This window comes from Phyllobates terribilis, unplaced genomic scaffold, assembly GCF_046119375.1.
Source record: "Phyllobates terribilis strain yellow unplaced genomic scaffold, ASM4611937v1 Scaffold_12__6_contigs__length_324123572, whole genome shotgun sequence".
Classification (NCBI taxonomy): domain Eukaryota; kingdom Metazoa; phylum Chordata; class Amphibia; order Anura; family Dendrobatidae; genus Phyllobates; species Phyllobates terribilis.
The window spans coordinates 149,244,500-149,270,664 of record NW_027362772.1 but is presented as its reverse complement, the minus strand read 5'-3'; the positions used below and the strand labels follow the sequence as shown (position 1 = coordinate 149,270,664).

The window sequence follows — 26,165 nt, the reverse complement described above, 5'->3', positions numbered from 1 at the left end:
GGATACAGGCAGCATATACACTGATGGCGGATATACCAGTATGGTGGCAGCATATACACTGATGGAGGATATGCCAGGATGGGGTAGCATACACACTGATGGGGGATATACCAGTATGGGGGCGCATACACACTGATGGGGGATTTACCAGTATGGGGGCGCATACACACTGATAGGGGATATACAAGGATTGGAGGAGCATATATACTGATGGGGGATATACCAGGATGGGGTAGCATACACACTGATGGGGGATATTACAGTATGGTGGCAGCATATACACTAATGGGGTATATAACAGGATGGGGGAGCATACACACTGATGGGGGGATATGCCAGTATGTGGGCGCATACCCACTTATGGGGACATACTAGAATGGGGGCAGCATATACAATGATGGTGGATATACCAGAATGGGGGCAGCATATACACTGATGGGGAAGCAGCATATATACAAGGATGGGGGGGGGGCAGCATATATACCAGCATGGGAGCAGCATATACACTGATGGGGGATATACCAGTATAGGGACGCATACACACTGATGGGGAATATATCAGGATGGGGGCAGCATATACACTGATGGGGGATATACCAGTATAGGGACGTGTACATGCTGATGGGGGATATACTGGGATTGGAGTAGCATAGACACTGATGGCGAATATAACAGGATGGGGGCAGCATATACATTGATGAGGGATATACCAGGATGGTGGCAGCATATACACTTAAGGGGGATATACCAGTATGGGGGCGCATACACACTTAGGGGGGATATACCAGGATTCGAGGAGCATATACAATGATGGCGGATATACCAGGATGGGGCAGCATATACACTAATGGGGGATATACCAGGATAGGGGCAGCATATACACTGATGGGGGATATACCAGGATGGGGCAGCATATAAACTGATGGGGGACATACCAGGATGGGGGCGTATACCCACTGATGGGAATATACCAGTATAGGGACGCAAACACACTGATGGGGATATACCAGGATTGGAGGAGCATATACAATGATAGTGAATATACCAGGATGGGGGCAGCATATACACTGATGGGGGATATACCAGGATGGGTGCAGCATATACACTGATGGGGGATATACCAGGATGGGGGCAGCATATAAACTGATGGGGGATATATCAGGATGGAGTTGCATATAGACTGATGGGGATATACTAGGATGGGAGCGCATAGACACTGATGGGGGATATACCAGGATGGGAGCAGCATACACACTGATGGGGGATATACCAGGATAGGGGCAGCATATACACTGATGTGGGATATACCAGGATAGGGGCAGCATATACACTGATGGGGGATATACCAGTATGGGGGCGCATACACACTAATGGGGGATATACCAGGATTGGAGGAGAATATACAATGATGGCGGATATACCAGGATAGGGGCAGCATATATACTGATGGGGGATTTACCAGGATTGGGGCAGCATGTGCACTGATTGGGGATATACCAGGATTGTGGCACATATACACTGAAAGGGGATATACCAGTATGGGGGCGCATACACACTGATGGCGGATAAACCAGGTTTGGAGGAGCATATATACTGATGGGAAATATACCAGGATGGGTGCAGCATATACACTGACCGGGGATATACCAGGATGGGGGCAGCATACACACTGACGGGGGTTATACCAAGATGTTGGCAGCATATACTGTACACTGATGGGGGATACACCAGGATGGGGACAGCATATACATTGATGGGGGATATACAAGGATGGGTGCGCATATACACTTATGGGGGATATACCAGGATGGGGGCAGCATATACACTGATGGGGGATATACCTGGATGGGGGCAGAATATACACTGATGGGGGATATACTAGGATTGGAGGAGCATATACACTGATGGAGAATATATCAGGATGGGGGAGCATACCCACTGATGGGGGATATACCAGTATGGGGGAGCATACCCACTGATGTGGGATATACCAGTATAGGGGCACATACACACTGATGGGGGATATACCAGGATTGGAGGAGCATGTATGTGGCACCCCAGGGGGTCTGGTTGCCACAGTGGTAGAAATACCATGTCTGAGAGCGAGCATGGGTTTTCCTGGTCAGGAGCACTATCGCATGCAATGCCTCCTGCCCCAGTCCAGGGAGGGGAGGAACCTGCCCTTTATAAACTGGATCTGGGGCGGGGTTAGTAGAGTCGAGTCGAGTAGTTCCAGAGAGAGGGACAGAGGAGCAGCAAGGAGCTCTGTAGGAGACAGGAGCTGAAGGCCAGGGACTGGAGCTAGCAGAGCTCGTCCTGGCCGAAGACGCAGAGAACCGGACACCGGAGTCCGAGGCTGTGAGGATATCCACATCCAGCAGCAGAAACCACCTGGCAGGGGATTTCAGGTCCTCTGGCCATAGAAAGCCCGGAGGCTCAGTCACACGCAAGGGACCGGCACCGCCATCGAGGAGCGGAAAGTACCAAAGGCCCCAAGTCACCAGCCATACGGGTGAGCACCACACGGTACACTCAGGGACCTGGGCTACTACACGACTACAGCAGGGTAGCCAGGAAGAGTGCAGTCAGACGGGAAGGCCTACACCTCCACCTGGTCAGGGGGACTCTTGTTCGCTCACAGACTGACCAGGCCTCTAATATTAGCCTGTACTCCCGGCAGGGCCTTCTTCATTACCAACAGTAAAGACCCTGAACTGCACTGCACGGTCTCTGAGTCATTTCTGCTGCGCCCATGCACCACAACCCTCATCATCTACACACGCTGCTCTGAGGCTATACTCCTCCCGTGGGGAGTTATACAACCCTCTGCTGCGCACACAACATCAGCCTCAGCGGTCTGCCCCGCAGCGGCGGTTCTCAGTGATCGCAATCCACGGGTGGCGTAGTCGGACATTTAAACATTAAAAACCAAATAAACAGATCCGCCACTGGTTTGACCACCCTGAGCCACGGGACCGGGTTGCCGCCACGGAGACTACCAACCCCTAGCATTACACAGAGACCCGGCTCCGGGTATTCCCCCACACACGGCCCAGGGGGCGCGTCAACTTTGGCGTAGTCGACAGGATCTCGTGCCCGCAACCACCGGGTACTGCGTGCCTGAAAAAAGACTGTGATACTTACCGTGGTGAAGTTTCCTGCCATCCGCAGCCGTTTTCCCGCCATCCGCAGCCATTTTCCCGCCATTGGGCGCCATTTTCGGGACGCCGCATGGGAAGAAGAGGGGCGTGGATGCCAAAAGCGCGCGAGAGCTGAAGCCTCGCCTTACGTACTGACGCTGCGCAAGGTCCTGGAAGGAGCCCAGCGGACGCCGACGTCACCAGCGCGCGACGCAAGGTCCTCGAGCCGCGGCCTACGGAGAAGAAGCAACAGAAGGTAGGCCACGATTAACTAGGGGAGAGGAAGACACCAGGAATGGAGGGAGCTCCCACCACCTGCGCGGCTGCTGCCGCAGTGATGCCGTTCACGATGCCTTATATCCCCGGAACGACATGGTTACCCCAGTACTCAGGGGAGTCGCATACCCTGAGCGACTTTAAAGAAAGACTGAATAGCCTATTCAAAGTATACCCCCTGTCCAAGGACCAAAGAGTGAGCATCCTGATAGGCCAGTTAATCGGAGCAGCCCAAAGAGAAGTGAAGTCCTGGTCAGCCAGGGAAAAGGGGACTGTAAAGGAAATACTGGCCCGTCTAAAGGACACTTTTGATACTGGCACCTCAGCAGAGATCAAACTAAAATTTTATGGATGCAAACAGCGGGCACAAGACAGTATACGGGACTATGCTTTGAATTTGCAGGAGTCCCTGAGAGCCATTAAGCAGGCAGACCCTGACAGCGTGCGGAATGAGGATAAGCTGTTGACTGAACAGTTCATTGAGGGTCTACAGTCCAGCGCCCACCGAACCCATTTGCGTGTAATGGCGTTGCAGAACCCTGATTTGAACTTTGCGCAGAGCCATCCGGGTGCTCCGAGAACTGGCACCAGGTGGCGCGGTAACCCACAGGCGCCCTGCTATCACATATCACAAGGAGGCGACGCCCTTGTCTGCAGAGCCTGTGGGAGCTGATGCACAGGCTTTGGACAAAGCCCCGGCTGCAGACCTGCACCATCAGGTCCAAGAGCTGACCAAAAGCGTTGCCGCGCTAACCAGAACTGTGCAGTCTTTACAGGTGTCCCCTCCAGGAAAGATCCAGCTGGCTTCCAGTCCGGAGGACGTCCCTTGGTGCCGACAGAGGAAGATCCCATCATCCAGAGGAAGGCCCAGCGACCGCTACGATCAGGACGGACAACCCATCTCCCGCCGCTGCAACCAACCAGGACATATGGCAAGGTACTGTCATTTAAACGAGCCCAACCTGGGGCAGAGGGCCGACCCCCAAGCATAAGACCCCAGGGGGTCTGGTTGCCACAGTGGTAGAAATACCATGTTTGAGAGCGAGCATGGGTTTTCCTGGTCAGGAGCACTATTGCATGCAACGCCTCCTGCCTCAGTCCAGGGAGGGGAGGAGCCTGCCCTTTATAAACTGGATCTGGGGCGGGGTTAGTAGAGTCGAGTCGAGTAGTTCCAGAGAGAGGGACAGAGGAGCAGCAAGGAGCTCAGTAGGAGACAGGAGCTGAAGGCCAGGGACTGGAGCTAGCAGAGCTCGTCCTGGCCGAAGACGTAGAGAACCGGACACCGGAGTCCGAGGCTGTGAGGATATCCACATCCAGCAGCAGAAACCACCTGGCAGGGGATTTCAGGTCCTCTGGCCATAGAAAGCCCGGAGGCTCAGTCACACGCAAGGGACCGGCACCGCCATCGAGGAGCGGAAAGTACTAAAGGCCCCAAGTCACCAGCCATACGGTGAGCACCACACGGTACACTCAGGGACGTGGGTTACTACACGACTACAGCAGGGTAGCCAGGAAGAGTGCAGTCAGACGGGAAGGCCTACACCTCCACCTGGTCAGGGGGACTCTTGTTCGCTCACAGACTGACCAGGCCTCTAATGTTAGCCAGTACTCCCGGCAGGGCCTTCTTTATTACCAACAGTAAAGACCCTGAACTGCACTGCACGGACTCTGAGTCATTTCTGCTGCGCCCATGCACCCCAACCCTCATCATCTACACACGCTGCCCTGAGGCTATACTCCTCCCGTGGGGAGTTATACTACCCTCTGCTGCGCACACAACATCAGCCTCAGCGGTCTGCCCCACAGCGGCGGTTCTCAGTGATCGCAATCCACGGATGGCATAGTCGGACATTTAAACATTAAAAACCAAATAAACAGATCCGCCACTGGTTTGACTACCCTGAGCCACGGGACCGGGTCGCCGCCATGGAGACTACAAACCCCTAGCATTACACAGAGACCCGGCTCCGGGTATTCCCCCACACACGGCCCAGGGGGCGCGTCATATACAATGATGGCGGATATACCAGGATGGGGGCAGCATATACACTGATGTGGGATATAGCAGGATGGGGGCAGCAAAAACTGATGGGGGATATATCAGGATGGCGGCAGCATATATACTGATTTGGGATATACCAGGATGGGTTCAGCATATACATTGATGGGGGATATACCAGGATGGGGCAGCATATACGCTGATGGGGGATATACCAGGATGGGGGCAGCATATAAACTGATGGGGGATATACCAGGATGGGGGCAGCATATACACTGATGGGGGATATACCAGGATCGGGGCGAATATACATTTTTGGAAGATATACCAGGATGGGGGCGCATATACACTGATGGGAGATGTACCAGGATGGTGGCAGCATATACACTGATTTGAGATATACCAGGATAGGGGCAGCATATACACTGATGGGGGATATACCAGGATGGGGGAGCATATACACTGAATGGGGATATACCAGGATGGGGACGCATAGACACTGATGGGGGATATACTAGGATGGGGGCAGCATATACACTGATGGGGGATATATCAGGATGGGGGCGCATATACACTGATGGGGGATATACCAGGATGGGGGATATACCAGGATGGTGGCCCATATACACTGATGGGGGATATACCAGGATGGGGGCACATACACACTGATGGGGGATATACCAGGATGGGGGCAGCATATACACTGATGGGGGATATATCAGGATGGGGGCGCATATACACTGATGGGGGATATACCAGGATGGGGACGCATACACACTGATGGGGGATATACCAGGATGAGGGCAGCATATACACTGATGGGGGATATATCAGGATGAGGGCGCATACACACTGATGGGGGATATACCAGGATGGGGGCAGCATATACACTGATGGGGGATTTACCAGGATGGGGGATATACCAGGATGGTGGCGCATATACACTGATGAGGGATATACCAGGATGAGGGCACATACACACTGATGGGGGATATACCAGGATTGGAGGAGCATATACAATGATGGGGGATATTCCAGGATGGGGGAGCATACACACTGATGGAGGATATACCAGGATGGGGGCGCATATACGCTAATGGGGAATATACCAGGATGGAGGCAGCATATACACTGATGGGGGATATACCAGGATGTGGTCAACATATACACTGATGGGGAATATACCTGGATTGGAGGAGCATATACACTGAATGGGGATATACCAGGATGGGGGGCAGCATATACACTGTTGGGGGATATACCAGAATGGGGGCAGCATATACACTGTTGGGGGATATACCAGGATGGGGGCAGCATATACAGTGATGGAGAATATACGAGGATGGAGGCGCTTATACACTGATGGGGGATATACTAGGATGGGGGCAGCATATACACTGTTGGGGGATTTACCAGGATGGGGGCAGCATATACACTGATGGGTGATATACCAGGATGAGGGCAGCATATACACTGGTGGGGGGTATATCAGGATGGGGCAGCATATACACTGATGGAGAATATACCAGGATGGTGCTGCATATACACTGATGGGGGATATACTAGGATGGGGGCAACATATACACTGATGGAGCATATACCAGAATGGGGGGACATATACATTGATGGAGCATATACCAGGATTTGAACATATACCAGGTTTATGGGGTATATTCATGGATTGGGGCGCATATACCAGGATGGGGGTGCATATACAAGGAAGGAAGATATACCAGGATTAAGGGTAGCATATACATGGATTGAGGGAACATATACCATGATGGTGGGACATATACCAGGATTGGGAAGGCATATACATGTATTGGGGGAACATATACCGGGATGGGGGGAAATATACAAGGATTAGATAGGCATATACATAGATTGGGGAGCATATATATTGTGGCGGCCATATACCAGGCATATACATAGATTGGGGAGGTATATACATGGATTGGGGGAGGCATATACCAGAATGGGGAGGCATATACATGGATCGAGGGAACATATACATGGATGGGGGGGGCATATACCAGGATGAGGTCAGCATATACCAGAATTTGGGGAGCATATACCAGGATAAAGGGCATATACAAGAATTGGGGGCAACATACTGTATATTCAAGAATGGGGGGCATATACCAGGATGGGGGTGAACACATTCTCTATCTCTGCAGTCCCATACCCATGCCCTTGTTTGTGGCTACTCTACGCTGCCCTCGCCTGATCTCTGTACAAGTTGTTTTTTCTAAGCTAAAACCTCTGTATTCAGGTTAATTTGCCGTGTTAGCAGCTGGCGATAAATAAGTGGGTGTTGGGTTGCAGTTTAGGCACTCTGTCTCTAAAAGGTTCACCATCAATGCTTTAGGCTATGTTCACACATTTCCCTTTTTCAGCGGTTTTTTTATGCGTTTTTTTATGCAAATTTTCAGCTGCGTTTTACAGTATCAGCAAAGTCTATGAGATTCCAGAAATCTCATGCACACAGCTTGGTTTTTATTTGTTCAGTATTTTGTGCTTTGCATGTTTTTTTCAGAATAGAACATGTCACTTCTTTCAGCGTTTTTTCACCCATTGGAAATAATGGGTGGTGAAAAACACGCTAAAAAAGGCGCCAAAAATGCAGCTGTCAGGCTTTTCAGCGTTTTTTTTCAGCATGTTTTGTGCCAAAACCAGAATGAGATTTTTTTTGTTCACTGAACTTCATGTAGATACATAAAGAGACAAAAGGACAGTGAAAACAGCGCAGCAAAAGTCGCAGTAAAAACGTACCAAAAAACAAGCAAAAAGGCAAGAAAAATCCTGAACAAAACTCCTGGCATGAGATCAGGTTTTTCTGCAGAAAAAGAAGCTGAAAAAACGCAATGTGAGAACATAGCCTTATTGGAATACCTTGCGGACATTCCTGCAACATTCGGAGCACAAGGTTCAAGGCAGGTACTACAAAGAGTGCCTTATCCTCTGTCATACAGGGAACGATGAACATGGAACCACGTGAAGGGAAGATAATGGATCTCGGTTGCACTCCGAGACTGGATGGGAAATCCCTGGGGCTGACAGGACCAGTAAATAAAGGGATAGTCCAGGAGGAATGGTTTGTAATGCTGAAGAATAAGAAATGTTGTGACGGATACTGGGTCTTATAATCTGATGAACTTGAACTGTCCAGGTCCCAGATCCGATGTACAGGAAAGACTTCAGAGCACCCGAGCGGGATTGAGAGTGGGCAGCGCAGAGCAGGAGGGAGAAGGACCAGAGCAAAGACGGTCAAAATAGGATCACGAGAAAGTGGGGTTCTGCCAGGTAGTCCCAAGTTGCCTGAGGAAGGATTGAACCTCTGTCCGGTGAACGCAGCGCGACGTGGGAGGCCTTTACCTGTGAAGTGTCTAAAGAACTGTGAGTAAAATCTTGGATGACTGCACTGCACTGCCTCTGTCCATTCTTCATCGGCACTATCGTTCCCCCTGCACTACAACCCCCAGTGCGACCCACTCTCTACCCCTACACTGCCCTGAGGCCTTGCTCCACCTGTGGGGAGCCGTCCCATCTTCAGCTGCCCTAACATCTGCCTCAGAGGCCTGTTGCAGCACTGGTGATCCTCACCAGGTACTACAGGTGGCGTCACAAACTTTCCCAAATCCCCTATATATATCCCCCCCTTTTTTGAGTGACCGCCCTGGGCCATGGACCGGGCCAGCCACCGTGATATCCCCTGTACCGGCAACCAGAGGCCCAGCTGCCAAGTACCCCATGGCCCTGGGGGCGCATCAACTGCATGTCCACTGAGTTATGTGCGGCGGCTCCTGAAGATGGAGGCCTGGAGAAAGCGGAGGCTTGCGGCCTACAAGTGAGTGTGATGCACCTCACACCAGGTAGCACATTGGAAGTGCCAGGACGTTATGGAGCAGCAGCTCGTTCACAGCTACCGCCCTCTGCCACTTTACAGATGCAAAACCTGTAACGGGGCCACCATTGTGTCATATGCCATTTATAACACTGGTACCTTCTTATACGCATTGATTTTCAGTAAGCTATGTCCATCCACACCATGCTGGAGGCCACGTTGAGGCATCAAAGCATAAGAAATATTGTGAGAGACTGACAACTCCTACTAGAGTTTGGGAAGTCTCCCCTTTTTCCTTTTGGGGAGAATTCTCTTTAGCACCCCCTTAGGCATCAGGGCATTGGTGCGACTGGTACCTCTGCACCAGCTATAGTTGTGCCCCTGAATAGAAGTGGAGAGCTTGGTCTTTTTGAACATACAGTTAGGTCCAGTAATATTTGGACAGTGACACATGTTTTGGCATTTTAGCTGTTTACCAAAACATATTCAATATACAGTTACGTAATCAATATGGGATTAATGTGCAGACTGTCAGCTTTATTTTGAGGGTAATCACATCTTAATTAGAGTAAGGGTTTAGGAATTACAGCTCGTTGATATGTAGCTGCCTCTTTTTCAAGGGACCAAAAGTAATTGGACAATTATCTCAAAAGCTCTTTAGTGGGTTGCATGGGCTAATCTCTCATTAATCCATTATCAATTAAGCAGGTAAAAGATCTGCAGCTGAGTCCATGTGCTGCATTTGCATTTGGAAGCTGTTGCTGTGAACCCACAACATGCAGTCAAAGGAGCTCTCAATGGAAAAGAAATAGACCATCATTAGGTTGAAAAAAAGAAGAAATCCATCAGAGAGATAGCAGAAATGTTAGGAGTGGCCAGATCAACAGTTTGGTACATTCTGTAAAAAAAGGGCTAGTCAGATTGAGAACTCAAAAAGGCCTGGACGTCCACGGAAGACAACAGTGGTGGGTGATCGCAGAATCCTTTCCATGGTGAATAAAAACCCCTTCAGAAGGTGCACCCAACCCAAGTGAAGAACACTCTCCAGGAAGTCGGTGTTTCAGTATCTAAGTCTACCAAAAAGAGAAGACTTCATGAGAGCAAATATAGAGGGTTCACCACAAGGTGTAAACCATTAATCAGCCTTAACAATAGAAAGAGCAGACTTTGCCAAAAACGTCTAAAGAAGTCAGCCCAGTTCTGGAAAAGACTTGGATCGGCTCATGATCCAAAGCGCACCACATCACTTGTAAAACATGGTGGAGGCAGTGTGATGGCGCGGGCATTCATGGCTTCCAATGGTCCTGGGTCACTAGTGTTTATTGATGATGTGACCAAAGACAGAAGCAGCCGGGTGAATTCTGAAGTGTACAGGGCTATACTCTCTGCTCAGATTCAACCAAATGCAGCAAGGTTGATTGGACGTTGCTTCACAGTAAAGATGGACAATTACCCAAAACAAACTGCGAAAGCAACCAGGAGTTTTTAAGACTAAGAAGTGGAATATTCTGCAATGGCCGAGTCAATCACTAAATCTCAACCTCATTGAGCAGCATTTCACATGCTAAAGACAGAACTTAAGGCAGAAAGACCCTCAAACAAGCAACAACTGAAGTCAGCAGAAGTAAAGGCCGGCAAAGCATCACAAAGGAGGAAACCCAGTGTTTGGTGATGTCCATGACTTCCAGACTTCAGCCAGTCATTATAAAACTGAAAGAAATGTCTATCTAATAAAGACAATATCAATATAATTAGAATAATTCAGAGAAAGACATAAATGGAATAACCAGAATTATATTTCATCATAAAGTTTATTAAATAATCATTAAGAAAATTACATATACCTGGAAAAGGGTCTGCTAAAAGACACACATATCAGGATAAAGATGGAAAGTGATCAAAAATAGATCAATAAATTCATGATAAGAAGAGACCACGAGTCCCCAAAAAGAATACAAATGTAATAGAGCAAAGATAATATCAAATAGCAAAAGCTAGCTTAGAATAGTTGCCGAGGTAATACCATGCAAAAACACACCTGATTGGATAACTGGAATTACATAAAGAAATATCAATGCAAAAATAATCAATAAATATACTATTACTCACATTAATACGAAGAAAAATACCTAGGCACTGTAAGTTAATTTCAGTCCGCGTATATAGAGTGTGCTTGAACAAGGATCTAAACTAACATGTCATAGTATCTAACAAAAAATGTGCATATCATCAGTATGAAATATGTTAATAAAGCCTGTGTATAGAGGGTGTAACTAGGCACAACTAGATGACATTTTGTCAATTGTATAACAAGCAAAATTCATGTCATAAGTAAAGTACAGAAAATCCCACAATGTAGAGCACACAAGGTGCATGCAATAAAGTGCATGAATAAAGTGTATAAATAAAGTGTATAAATAAAGTGCATAAATAAAGTGCATGAATAAATTGTATTAATAAAGTGCATAAATAAAGTGCATGAATAAAGTGTATAAATAAAGTGCATGAATAAAGTGCATAAGTAAAGTGCATGAATAAAGTATATAAATAAAGTGCATGAATAAAGTGTATAAATAAAATGCATAAATAAAGTGCGTAAATAAAGTGCATGAATAAAGTGTATAAATAAAGTGCGTAAATAAAGTGTATAAATAAAATGCGTAAATAAAGTGCATAAATAAAGTGCATGAATAAAGTGTATAAATAAAGTGCATGAATAAAGTGCATAAATAAAGTGCATAAATAAAGTGTATAAATAAAGTGCATGAATAAAGTGTATAAATAAAATGCATAAATAAAGTGCATGAATAAAGTGTATAAATAAAGTGCATGAATAAAGTGCATAAATAAAGTGCATGAATAAAGTGTATAAATAAAGTGCATGAATAAAGTGTATAAATAGAATGCATAAATAAAGTGCGTAAATAAAGTGCGTAAATAAAGTGCATGAATAAAGTGTATAAATAAAGTGCGTAAATAAAGTGCGTAAATAAAATGCATAAATAAAGTGGCTATACATATTGATCTTTACCTAAGGACATGGTAAAGCCAGTATTATAGGCACAAGGGGGGTAATTTATCCAATTAATTTTGAGCCTCTGAAATGAGGAGGCTTTGTAGAGAAATGGCTGCAATTCCTAAAAGTTTCACAGGATATTTTTGTTCAACCCCTTTAATTACACCTGAAAGTCTCCACTTCAATTGCATCTCAGTTGTTCCATTTTAAATCCAAAATAGTGGCCTGCAGAGCTGAAATCATGGAGATTCAGTCACTGGCCAAATAATTCTGGACCTGATTGTATGTTGCAATAGTTTGTGCACTTTTCATGATATATATATATATATATATATATATATATATATATATATATATATATATATTATAAGCCCCTCGCCACAAAAAAAAAACATATTAAAATTAATCGGACAGCTTTAACTAGCACCACGGCCTTTTCGATCTTATGTCCCCTTTCAATAACCTTTTGGCACAGTTGCCAGCGGTAGACTTTATGATTAATGTTCGCCCACAACTATTATTTTCTTTGAAGTCATATAGCTGTAACAATTCAATGTGACAGGTTCTCCTCCAAGACAAATGGAGACGCATTGATTCCTACAGCCCACGATTGTCACAGGTTGAATAATTTTTAGCGAAGAATTTCCCTAGCGGAAAAATGAACCTAAAGACATTGTCTTACTTGGTAGTTTGCTAAGTTCATTCATAAATTTGTCCTTCATGTCGGAGAAGACATTGGGCTTGGTTGATACACCCGTGCCATTTTGGTGGGGCTCTGGCAGGGCCGTCGTGTGCGTCGTCTGCTCAGATGCATACTCGGCAGATCTACGCTCCTGGCTCATCGTTGAGCTGCGGAAAGAAAAAAAATACATGAATTGTAGACTATAAAATGGTTTTTCGCATCAAAAGAGACAAGCTCTTACTGAGAAACACATTAGATGTCAGTAGATAAAGTGATAAAGGTCACGTTCGTTGCTCAGTATAATATATATTCTGTAGTATAAGCATTTTATAAAGGCAGAATGTGAGGATGAAATAGACATATTACATATTTCTATCATGGGCTTCAGGAGATGAATATGAAGTTAGTTTCGCTGCTTTGACATGGTAAATTGATTTTAAGCTGTTACCTTACATAACATAATACTGTTACATGCAGACAGCAGAGCTGAGAGCCAGGAGACTGTATGGCGGCACACTGAGCTTGTCCTTTGCGTGCCGCTATATGGTTAGAATAGTACAGTATGGCCCCCATAGTCTGCCAAGGGTTCTATATCAAGGCTTCCAACAACTTGGACATCATTCAACTTTGGATGTCACATTCAGCTGAAATGTATTGCGGCACAGAGACCCGCCGGGTCCCTACACTGCAATACATGCCGCTGGCTATTCAGTGGCTGACAGCTGATGTCTGCGTTAAAGTCACTGGCAGCACATTGTAGTGACATTATGCGCTGCCTGTCACATGTATGCTGAAGTAAGCTGCCAGCTTCTGCACTAGCTATGGAATAGGACACTATTACTGGAAGGGGCCAAGGATGGGGGGCATTATACCAGGATGGGGGACATATATTATTGAATGGGACCCAGGATGGAGTGCATTATACCAGGACAGGGGACATACATTATTGGATGGGACCCAGGATGGAGGGCATTATAGTAGGATTGGGGACATATATTACGGGAAGAGGCCCAGAAGGTGGGGCATTATACCAAGATGGGGGACATCATATAATACTGGATGGGGCCCTGGATGGAGGACATTATACCTGGATGGGGGAAATATATTACTGGAAGAGGCCCAGAAGGTGGGACACTATACCAAGATGGGGGACATCATATAATACTGGATGGGGCCCTGGATGGGGGACATTATGCCAGGATAGGGAACATATATTACTGGAAGAGGCCCAGAAGGTGGGGCACTATACCAAGGAGGGGGACATATAATACTGGATGGGGCCCTGGATGTGGGACATTATAACAGGATTGAGGACATATATTACTGGAAGGGGCCCAAGATGGAGGGAATATATTACTGGAAGAGCCCCAGGATGGAGGACATTATACCAGGATGGGGGACATGTATTACTGTAAGGGGCCCAGGGTGGGGGACATTATACTAGGATAGAAGAAATATATTTCTACAAGGGTCCCAGGATGGGGAACATTATACCAGGATGGGGGACATATATTACTGTAAGGGGCCCAGGGTGGGGGACATTATACCAGGAAGGGGCCCAGAATGGAAGACATTATACCAGGAAAGGGAGACGTTATACCAGGAAGTGGGCCAGTATTGAGGACATTATACCAGGAAAGAGAGACATTATACAAGGAAGGGGCCAAGGGGGACATATATTACTGGAAGATGTGTGGCACCCTGCTACCACAGGACCCAAAAGGGTGCATGGACGGACTTCTCCACAAGAGGCCCTCATTACATAACAGACACCTCCACCCTTCCACCTCATATCACCAGAGGGAGCCCTGTTAGGGATATATATACTGGAGGGTGGAGTTAGGCAGGCAGTGTGTGCTGGCACAGAGATCAGCGAAGAAGCAGCATGTGAGCTGCTGTGCTGAGGGCCAGCCAGGGCCTAAAGCACGTGCTGAATCCTCATGGCCTTGAGCGTGGCCAGAGGCAAGGAGAAGAGTGAGAGGAGTTATGGGGGTAGAGGAGCATCTTAGGCTCACCCCAGAACACAAGCCGGACACTGGGTCCGCGCCTCCAGGGTCCTCTATGCCCAGTAGGAATAACCGGTATACCAGGAGGATTCTAAACCCCTGGTCAACCTGAAGCTACAATCATTTAAAGAACTAGGAACCACGAAGGCCCCAGCGTCCAGAGATAGTGGTAGCCAAAAGAAAGTTCTTACCACCAAGCATGCAGGTGAGGAGAGGGAAAGAGTACAGAAGCTAGGCCTAGTTTCAGGCTGGTCAGAAGATTCAGAGAGAGAGGAAGAAACAGATCAGGAGGCCTTATACCCGCTCACTGGGGAGAGTCCAGAAGTGCACCCTTCCTATCAAGTACCCTGGACCGTACCTGCTGTCTACACCAGTAAAGGTACAGAAGCGAACCCCCTGTTTGCGTGTCTGTTATTCTCCCCTGGCCCGGCTGGGCCACCTCTCACCTGCATCCCTTTTATCAACCCTGCCCTGGGGGCCCGCTCCGCCTGCGGGGAGCAGAAACGTCCCAGCTGCCTTCCCATCACCCCCGGAGGCCTGCAGCAGCGCCCCGGTACTCATTACCGGGAACCACAGGTGGCGTCACGAGACAAAACTGTTAGCAATCCCCTTTTTAAAGAGTGACCCCAGGGTAAGGGCCCGGGAGCCGACTGTCGTGACATCTCATAGAAGGTCAAGGCCCGGGTACCGAGTTTCCCCCCATATCCTCCCTGGGCGAGTCAGCTCATCCTGGCGTCACGAACAGGATTTCGTGCCCGTTGCCACCGGGTACTGTGTGCCGTAATTGAACTGTGTTTAAACTGTGGTGAACATCGCCACCATTACCGCGTCGCCGCGCGGGAAGAAGAGGGGCGTAACTGCGGGAACCAGAGAGGCGTGACCGTTGGTAGCGCGTAGGAAGTGTCAGGTCCTGGAAGGAGACCATGATCTGCGGAACTGCGGCCTACCTGATAAAAGTAAAGAAGGTAGGCTACGGTTTACTAGGGGGGTGCAACCATGGCCGGCAACCAGCAAAATGCCGGAGCACTGGTTAACGCTCCTGATGCTCAACTTGCGCCCGGCGCTGCTCAGGCCGGAGAGGCCACCCCACCAGCAGGGGTCGTGGCTCCAGTGATACCCACGGCCCTACTGTATGTCCACAGGGTGGTGGAGGAGAGCAAACCCTCACCACATAGAGCTGATGACCCGGCTGGGCCAGCCTATTGTGGGCAGGTGCTTCCTCGGAGGGAGCACCATTATTGAACTGCTGAAAACTACTGTACATAGTTACCCGTAAGGGTACAAAAATTCGTTTTTGTGAGAGCTAAAAATACATGTGTGCATTTAGTTACCCGTGAGGGTAGAGACTGTAGGTTATGGACGGTGAATAACCAAAAAACTGTCCGTTGTAAATAGTTGCACTTATTAAAGTGCCCCCTATTGGTTTTGTATTAAGAGACCACTGAACAAAAACCCGTTTGGCGTGGCCGAAGACGTGGTCCAGCACCTGGATCACTTATGCCCTGTAGCCACACCCAGGGCCTATGTTGAGGGTTTTCAGACGGGTCCCTCATGCTATTCATGTTGCACCTTCACCAGTGACATGGACACCTGGTTATGGGACTCACTGTAACTTTGAAAATTTTCTATGTGTTATTGTTATCGTAATTGTTGTTGTTACCTGTTTTACAGAAATGCTTCAGTTCGGGAGTACTGAGTTGTACTAGGGGGGAATGTGGCACCCTGCTACCACAGGTGCCACAGGACCCAAAAGGGTGCATGGACGGACTTCTCCACAAGAGGCTCTCATTACATAACAGACACCTCCACCCTTCCACCTCATACCACCAGAGGGAGCCCTGCTAGGGATATATATACTGGAGGGTGGAGTTAGGCAGGCAGTGTGTGCTGACACAGCGATCAGTGAAGAAGCAGCATGTGAGCTGCTGTGCTGAGGGCCAGCCAGGGCCTAAAGCACATGCTGAAGCCTCAGGGCCTAGAGCGTGGCCAGAGGCAAGGAGAAGAGTGAGAGGAGTTATGGGGGCAGAGGAGCATCTTAGGCTCACCCCAGAACACAAGTCGGACACCGGGTCTGCTCCTACAGGGTCCTCTACGCCCAGTAGGAATAACCGGTATACCAGGAGGATTCTAAACCCCTGGTCAACCTGAAGCTACAATCATTTAACCCTAGAACGCATGACCATAAAAATCTACTTTTTCACATACCTGGGGCCTTTTAGGCCCGTGTGCAAATAACATGGAATAACTCAAACAAAAATGACAAACAACTATATACCTGAGGAATACCTAGAGTTTCAAAATTCAAACTAAAGTAATCTTGCAGAAAATAGAAAACAATTAACAGGGCGGGCCTGCGAAGCCCCAGGTATGCGTTCTATGGTTAAAGAACTAGGAACCACGAAGTCCCCAGCATCCAGAGATAGTGGTAGCCAGACGAAAGTTCTTACCACCAAGCATGCAGGTGAGTAGAGGAAAAGAGTACAGAAGCTAGGCCTAGTTTCAGGCTGGTCAGAAGCTTCAGAGAGAGAGGAAGAAACAGATCAGGAGGCCTTATACCCGCTCACTGGGGAGAGTCCAGAAGTGCACCCTTCCTATCAAGTACCCTGTACCGTACCTGCCGTCTACTCCAGTAAAGGTACTGAAGTGAACCCCCTGTGTGCGTGTCTGTTATTCTCCCCTGGCCCGGCTGGGCCACCTCTCACCTGCATCCCTTTCATCAACCCTGCCCCGGGCGCCCGCTCCACCTGTGGGGAGCAGAAACATCCCAGCTGCCCTCCCATCAACCCCGGAGGCCTGCAGCAGCGCCGGTACTCATTACCGGGAACCACAGGTGGCGTCACGAGACAAAACTATTAACAATCCCCTTTTTAAAGAGTGACCCCAGGGTACGGGCCCGGGAGCCAACTGCCGTGACATCCCATAGAAGGTCAAGGCCCGGGTACCGAGTTTCCCCCCATATTACCCCTGGGCGAATCAGATGCCTGGGAAGGAGGACATTATAACAAGATGTGGGACATATAATACTGGAAGGGCTGAGGATGGGAGACATTGTACCAGGATGGAGGACATATATTACTGGAAGAGCCCCAGGATGGGGAAAATTATACCAGGATGGGAAACATATATTACTGGAAGGGGCCCAGGATGGAGTACATTATACAAGGAAGGGGCCCAGGATGGAGGACATTATACCATGAAAAGGAGACATTATACCAGAAGGGGCCCAAGATGGAGACATTATATCAGGAATCAGACGGGGCACATTATTACTGCAAGGGGCCCAGGAGGGAGCATATTTTACCAAGAAAAATAGCGCATCTGGTGAAGCGATTGTGACACCCCAGGGGTCTGGTTGCCACAGTAATAGAGATATTACGTCTGAGAGCAGGTGGGAGGTCTCTTGGTCAGGAATCCTATGCATGCCACACCTCCTGCCCAGTCCTGGGAGGGGAAGAACTTCCCCTATATAAAACTGGGGCTGAGGCAGGGTTAGTTAGTTAAGAAGAGGAGAAGCAGCTATAGGAAAGAGAGATCAGGAGCTCTGGGGAAGTCGTGCTAAAAGGAATCAGGGGCTGGCAGCTGTAGAGCTCGCCCTGATTGAAGAATTATCACCGGACCCGGAGTCCGAGGCTGTGGGGACTAATCCTTACCCAGCAGCAGAAACCGACCGGCAGGGGATTTCAGGTCCTCTGGCCAAGAAACCCGAAGGCACGGTCACACGCGTGGGACCAGCACCGCCGTCGTGGAGCGGAAGCCACTAGAAGGCCCCGAGTCACCGGCCATACGGGTGAGCACCACACGGTACACTCAGGGACGTGGGCTACTTTTACCCGCCTCTAGCAAGGTAGCCAGAAGAGTACAATTAGTTGGGGAGGCCTACAACTCCGCCTGGCCAGGGGAAATCCCATCTGCTCAAAGACTGACCAGGCCCCGATCGCTAGCCAGTACTCCGGGAGGGTCTATCTTTATCACCAGTAAAGACCCTGAACTACACCGCATCGTCTCTGAGTGGTTCCTGCTACCCCCATCATCCACGTCGGCTGCCCTGAGGCCATACCCCTCCCGTTGGGGGTTATACCATCTACGCTGCACAATCGTATCACCGGCCTCAGCGGTCTGCCCTGCAGCGGCAGCTCCATAGCTGCATTCAACGGGTGGCGTAGTCGTCCAACATCTACTGCTAATACTCAGCCACACAGTTTGACTCCCTGCGCACGGACCGGGTCACCGCCACGAGACTACTACCCCCAACAGGCCCGGCTCCGGGTAGTCCCCGCGTGCACAACGCTACACTAAGTAGGCCCAGGGGCGCGTCAACTTTTGGCGTAGTCGGCAGGATTTCGTGCCTGCAACCACCGGGTACTGCGTGCCTGAAAAAGACTGTTCAAACTTACCAGTGGTGAAGATTCCCGCCATCCGGCGCCATCTTCTACCTTCTTCCCGCCATCCGCGAAGTTTTCCCGCCATCCGGCGCCATCTTCTACCTTCTTCCCGCCATCCGCGAAGTTTTCCCGCCATCCGGCGCCATCTTCTGCCTTCTTCCCGCCATCCGTGGAGTTTTCCCGCCGTTGGACGCCATCTTGAAGACGCCGCGCGGTAAGAAGAGGGGCGTGGACTCTGAAAGCGCGCGAGAACTGAAGCCCCGCCTCACGTCATGACGTTGCGTAAGGTCCTGGAAGGAGCCCAGCAGACGCCGACGTCACAGGAGCGCGACGGAAGGTCCTCAACCCTGACGATCCACTGCGGAGCCGCGGCCTACGGAAGAGGATCATCGCAAGGTAGGCCACGGTCCACTAGGGGGGGAGAAAGATGTCGGATACGGAGGAGAGCTTCACTGCCTCAACCCCCGCCAGCGCCACCGCTGCTGCAGTCATGCCTTTCACCATGCCCTATATCCCGGGAGCAGCCTGGCTACCCCAGTACTCAGGGGAGTCACATACCCTGAATGACTTTAAAGAAAAGCTGGATAGCCTCTTCCAGGTGTACCCCCTCACAGAAGAGCAAAAAGTGAGCATCCTGGTGGCCCAACTAACCGGGGCAGCCCAAAGGGAGGTAAAATCCTGGCCACCTGGGAGGAGGACTGTCGCAGGGATACTAACCCGGCTGAGGGACACCTTTGATACCCGCACTTCAGCCGAGATTAAGCTTAGATTCTATGGGTGCAAGCAACGAGCACATGAGAGTATAAGGGACTATGCACTAAACCTGCAAGAGGCCCTGAGAGCCATTAAGCAGACCGACCCTGACAGCGTGGGAAACGAGGACAGGCTGTTGACCGAGCAATTTATAGAGGGACTATATTGCAATGTCCACCGAACCCAGTTGCGGGCCATAGCCTTACAGGATCCTCATCTGGACTTTGCACAGTTCAAGGACAGAGCCATCCGGGTGCTCCGAGAACCGGCACCGGGTGGCGTTGTGACCCACAGGCGCCCTACTACCACTTACCACCAGGAGGCGGCGCCCTTGTCGGCAGGGCCTGTGGGAGCTGATGCGCAGGCTTTGAACAATGACCCGGCTCCGGACCTGCACCATCAGGTCCAAGAGCTAGCTAAAAGCGTTGCTGCGCTAACCCGAACTGTGCAGTCTTTACAGGTTTCCACTCCAGGGAAGATCCAGCTGGCATCCGGACCGGAGGACATCCCGTGGCGTCGACCAAGGAGGACCCCACCGGCCAGAGGAAGACCCAGCGACCGATACAACGAGGACGGACAACCTATCTGCCGCCGCTGCAATCAACCCGGACATATGGCAAGGTACTGTCCTTTAAACTGGCACAACCTGGGGTAGAGGGCCAACCCCCAGGAAAAAGATCACCAGGCCCATCGAACTGGCGCGACAAATATGTGGGAGGACGTCCAGTCTTGCCTGTGGTACTGGATGGCATCCCTATGAGTGCCCTACTGGACACCGGGTCACAGGTCACCACCATCCCGTACGTGCTCTTCAAGCAGTACTGGAATGACTCGGATATAACCCGCTATCCAGACGACGACTTGAGTATCATCGCCAGTAATGGTCAGCCCGTGCCACAGATCGGATTTAAAGAAATGACCATTAAAATCGGTAGAGTCGAACTGGCAGCACAGGGACTGATCATTGTAGACATTGACAAGCGCGAGAGTCACCCAAAGATAACTCTAGGAACTAATGTGATTGAAAATTGTCTTGCAGAGGTGATTTTCATTTTACAGCAGGTTGCCAAGAACGCCAGCTCCGGCCAGCAGCGAGTGCTCCAGAAAGAGATCCGGGCACTGATGCGACGGCAACAGGTGGAACTCTCCGGTGGTGAGATTGGTAGCGTAAGAATGTGTGACCCTTTCCCTATTGCCATGCCCCCGAAAAGTGAAATGATGATTTGGTGCCGGGCAGCTATTGGTCTGAGAGGTAGAGATTACCAGGCCATGGTAGAACCAGTCTACTCAGACAGTAGGCCCACCATTTTGACAGCACGGGGGGTAGTTGATGTACGCCATGGGAGGGTGCCCGTTCGTATAATAAATATCGGGAAAAGGGAAGTATACCTGCCCCGGTATGCTACGCTAGCCAAATTATATACTATCAACCAAAATTCTATACAGTCTGTGGAACCCTTGCCTCCATCTCACCCGGAGGAAGGTAACGGCTCTACGAAAATAATGGAGGATTGGTGTCAGCAACTACATTTGGGTACTGACTCCACTCCCTCCCACCAGAAACAGGGAGTCTACCGGGTGGTTCGAGAGTACGAGAGAGTGTTTAGTAAACACCCGTTAGACTTCGGGCGAGTCAAGGGGGTAGAACACCACATCCCCACGGGAGACCATCCTCCCATAAAAGAGAGGTATCGACCCGTACCCCCTGCACACTACCAACACGCCAAGGGGATGCTTAGAGACATGAAGGAGGCTGGGGTAATCAGGGATAGCTGTAGCCCCTGGGCAGCTCCACTAGTCTTGGTCAAAAAGAAAGACAACACCATGAGAATGTGTGTAGATTACCGGAAAATTAACCGTATCACACACAAAGATGCGTACCCCTTACCAAGAATAGAGGAGTCTTTGGCTGCTTTAAAATCTGCTAACTTCTTCTCCACCTTGGATCTCACTAGCGGGTACTGGCAGGTTCCTGTAGCAGAGGCGGACCGGGAGAAGACCGCATTCACCACCCCGATGGGACTTAGCGAGTTTACCTGCATGCCGTTCGGACTCTGCAACGCACCAGGAACCTTCCAGCGATTGATGGAATGCTGTCTGGGACACCGAAACTTTGAGACAGTCCTGTTATACCTGGACGATGTCATCGTCTATTCCAAGACCTACGAGGACCATCTGAAACACCTGGCGGAAGTGTTCGAAGCTCTGGCAAGTTACGGCCTAAAGGTGAAACCCACCAAGTGTCACCTCCTGAAGCCAAAGGTGCAGTACCTGGGACACGTGGTGAGTGCTGACGGAGTGGCTCCCGACCCTGATAAGATCACCGCAATTAAGGAATGGCCAAGCCCCTCCAGCGTAAAGGAAGTGAGGCAGTTCCTCGGGTTGGTAGGCTACTACCGAAGGTTCATTCCCGGTTTCACCAAAAAGGCAGCTCCTATGCAGGACCTCCTGATAGGCCAGTCCAGGAAGGCCAAGAACCAGAAGCCACCCTTCAGATGGGAGAAGCTGGAAGAAGAGTCCTTCCGCCAGCTGAAGATGGCCCTCACGGGGGATGAGATCCTGGCGTACCCTGATTATAGCCAGCCCTTTATCCTCTACACCGACGCCAGTAACATCGGGCTAGGAGCCGTACTGTCCCAGATCCAGCAGGGGAAGGAACGGGTGATTGCTTACGCCAGCCGAAAACTGCGACCCACCGAAAGAAACCCTGAGAATTACAGCTCATTTAAGCTAGAGTTCCTGGCAGTGGTGTGGGCAGTCACCGAACGCTTTAAGCACTACCTCGCTGCTTCCCGGTTCACCGTGTACACGGATAACAACCCGTTGACACACCTGGACACTGCAAGACTCGGTGCCCTAGAGCAGAGATGGATGGCCCGCTTGTCCAACTATGAGTTTACAATCAAATACCGGGCAGGACGCTCCAATACCAACGCGGACGCCCTGTCCAGGATGCCGAACCTACCGGACGTAGGGGAAGATTCAGAGGAACTGGAAGAAGTTGAACTCCCCGCGTTCCACCGTCATGGGACTATCCAGTATTCCCACCGTGTAAGGAGTAAGCAATCCGCTACGTTCAACCCATTACCTCATTACAACTGGGCGGAGACGCAAGACAGTGACCCTGCCGTCCGACTGGTAAAGGAGATGCTGACTCGGCCAGATGCACGCCTTGACCCAGACGCTCCGGAGGAAGCCAAGCAACTGTGGGCTGAGAAGAGTCGACTGTTCCTTTACAAGGGGAAGTTGTGCCGCAGAATGGTTAACTCCCGGATAGTGTTGAGCGATACCTTCCGATATCAGGAAATATCGTATCGGATTGGATCGGGCCGATACCCAAAAAGTATCGGATATCGCCGATTCCGATACCGGAAACCAATGCAAGTCAATGGGACACAAATATCGGAATGAAAATAAACCCTTTCTTTCCTTGTAGGTTAATTCTACATGAAGTAAAACAACTAAGAATAATGTAGAATGACATGAAAAGCCGGCAATTCATCAGCGGCATACACCGGTACCCGACAATTTACAACAGAAAGAATAGAGCATCACACATAGATTAGATAGATAGAAACATGTCAGTCACATATATATGAAGTACAGTGACAGTGTTGCTTACTGTACTTGTCATTTAGTGTAAAGGATTTATTTAAAAAAATATTAGTGTTTTCGTGCACCGTCTCTTTAAAAAAGCCGGCCGGCAATTCAGCAGCGGTACCCGACAATTTATAACAGACAGAATAGAGAATCACACATAGATTAGATAGATAGAAACATGTCAGTCACATATATATGAAGTACAGTGACAGTGTTGCTTACTGTACTTGTCATTTAGTGTAAAGGATTTATTTAAAAAAATATTAGTGTTTTCGTGCACCGTCTCTTTAAAAAAGCCGGCCGGCAATTCAGCAGCGGTACCCGACAATTTATAACAGACAGAATAGAGAATCACACATAGATTAGATAGATAGAAACATGTCAGTCACATATATATGAAGTACAGTGACAGTGTTGCTTACTGTACTTGTCATTTAGTGTAAAGGATTTATTTAAAAAAATAATAGTGTTTTCATGCACCGTCTCTTTAAGAAAGCCGGCCGGCAATTCAGCATCTGTACCCGACAATTTAGAACAGAAAGAATAGAGAATCACACATAGATTAGATAGATAGAAACATGTCAGTCACATATATATGAAGTACAGTGACAGTGTTGATTACTGTACTTGTCATTTAGTGTTAAAATAAAGGATTTATTTAAAAAAAAATTGGCGTGGGGTTCCCCTTAATTTTAGGCTCTAGCGGAGGTTAAGCAGACAGCTGGGGCAAATGTTTGAAGCCTGGGAAGGGGGTAATACCCACGGAGCTTCCCAGGCTACTAATATCAGCCCCCAGCTGAATACCTAGCCTTTACTAGCTATTAAAATGGGGGAACCCCCCCAAAAAAATAACGTGGGGTCCCCCCTAATTTAATAGCTAGCACAGGCTAGGCAGACAGCTGGGGGCTGATATTAATAGCCCAGGAAGGGTGCCATGAATATTGGCCCCCTCCCAGGCTAGAAACACCAGCCGTCAGCCGCCCCAGAAATGGCGCATCCATAGGATGCGCCAATTCTGGCACTTAGCCTCGCTCTTCCACGCTGCCCTGGTGCGGTGGCAGGGGGTAATAGGGTTGGGGTTGATGTCAGCTTATAATGTCAGCTGACATCAAGCCCAGGTTAGTAATGGAGAGGCGTCTATAAGACACCCCCATTACTAACCCCATAGTCAAAGTTAAAAGAAAACACAAACACCCAGAGTAAAGTCCTTTAATTGAAATAAAGACACAATTCTTTATTGTTCTAAATTAAACCATACTTACCATCACGCCCATTCCAGCTGAAGCCAACGATCTCCTGCAATAAAAGAAAAATAATAAAGCAACCTCATCCTTACCTTTCGATGGTTCCCAGGACAGCTCCAGCTCTGCTACATCGAGATGACAGGCTGGACAGCAGCAGAACGCTGCCATCCAGCCTGTCATCCCGCAGACACTGAGAAGCGCAGGCATGCTTGCGCTCCTCAGTGTCTCTCTGTGACGTCATCCAGATGAGCCGAGTTCATGTCCAATGAACTCAGCTCACCTCATGCACGTCACTGACAGCGTGGGAAAGTTCTCCTGCACTCAGCGCTTCAGCGTGAGAATTCTCCCACGCTGTCAGTGACATACATGAGGTGAGGTCATGTCCAATGAACTCAGCTCACCTCATGCACGTCACTGACAGTGTGGGAAAATTCTCACGCTGAAGTGCTGAGTGCAGGAGAATTTTCCCACGCTGTCAGTGACGTACATGAGGTGAGCTGAGTTCATTGGACATGACCTCGGCTCATCTTTATGCCGTCACAGCCAGACATTGAGGAGCACAAGCATGCCTGCGCTTCTCAGTGTCTGCGGGATGACAGGATGGATGGCAGCGTTCTGCTGCGGTCCAGCCTGTCATCTCGATGTAGCAGAGCTGAAGCTGTCGTGGGAGCCATGGAAAGGTAAGGATGATGTTGCTTTATTATTTTTCTTTTATTGCAGGAGATCGTTGGCTTCAGCTGGAATGGGCGTGATGGTAAGTATGGTTTAATTTAGAACAATAAAGAATTGTGTGTTTATTTCAATTAAAGGACTTTTTTCTGGGTGTTTGTGTTTTTTTAAATACTTTACTAGAAATTCATGGTGGTCATGTCTAATATTGGCGTGACCCCATGAATTTTGGGCTTAGGGCCAGCTGATAATACCAAGCTGGCCTTAACCCCTTTATTACCCAGTGAGCCACCGCACCAGGGCCCTGGATGAGTTGGGTACAGCGCCAGAAGATGGCGCTTCAATGAACGCGCCATTTTCTGGGGCGGCTGCGGACTGCAATTTGCAGCGGGGGTGGCCCAGAAAGCTTGGGTCTCCCTGCGCTGCGGATTCCAGCCCCCAGCTGCATAGTTGTATCTGGCTGGGCACAAAAATAGGGCGAAGCCCCAAGCATGTTTTTTTTTAATTATTTCATGAAATTCATGGAATAATTAAGAAAAAAGGGGCTTCCCTAT

The 26,165-nt window shown here is 49.2% G+C and overlaps 1 protein-coding gene across 4 annotated transcripts in view; it reads right to left on the bottom strand.

The window, feature by feature from the left end:
- The window catches only part of SYT5 (synaptotagmin 5), a 432,097-nt gene that overhangs the window by 146,532 nt on the left and 259,400 nt on the right, over positions 1-26,165 (bottom strand). For all 4 annotated transcript variants that reach the window (XM_073656362.1, XM_073656363.1, XM_073656364.1 and 1 more), the window contains exon 2: positions 12,958-13,124. In XM_073656362.1, coding sequence (XP_073512463.1) covers positions 12,958-13,124 — 167 coding nt within the window. The remainder of the gene's footprint in view (positions 1-12,957; positions 13,125-26,165) is intronic.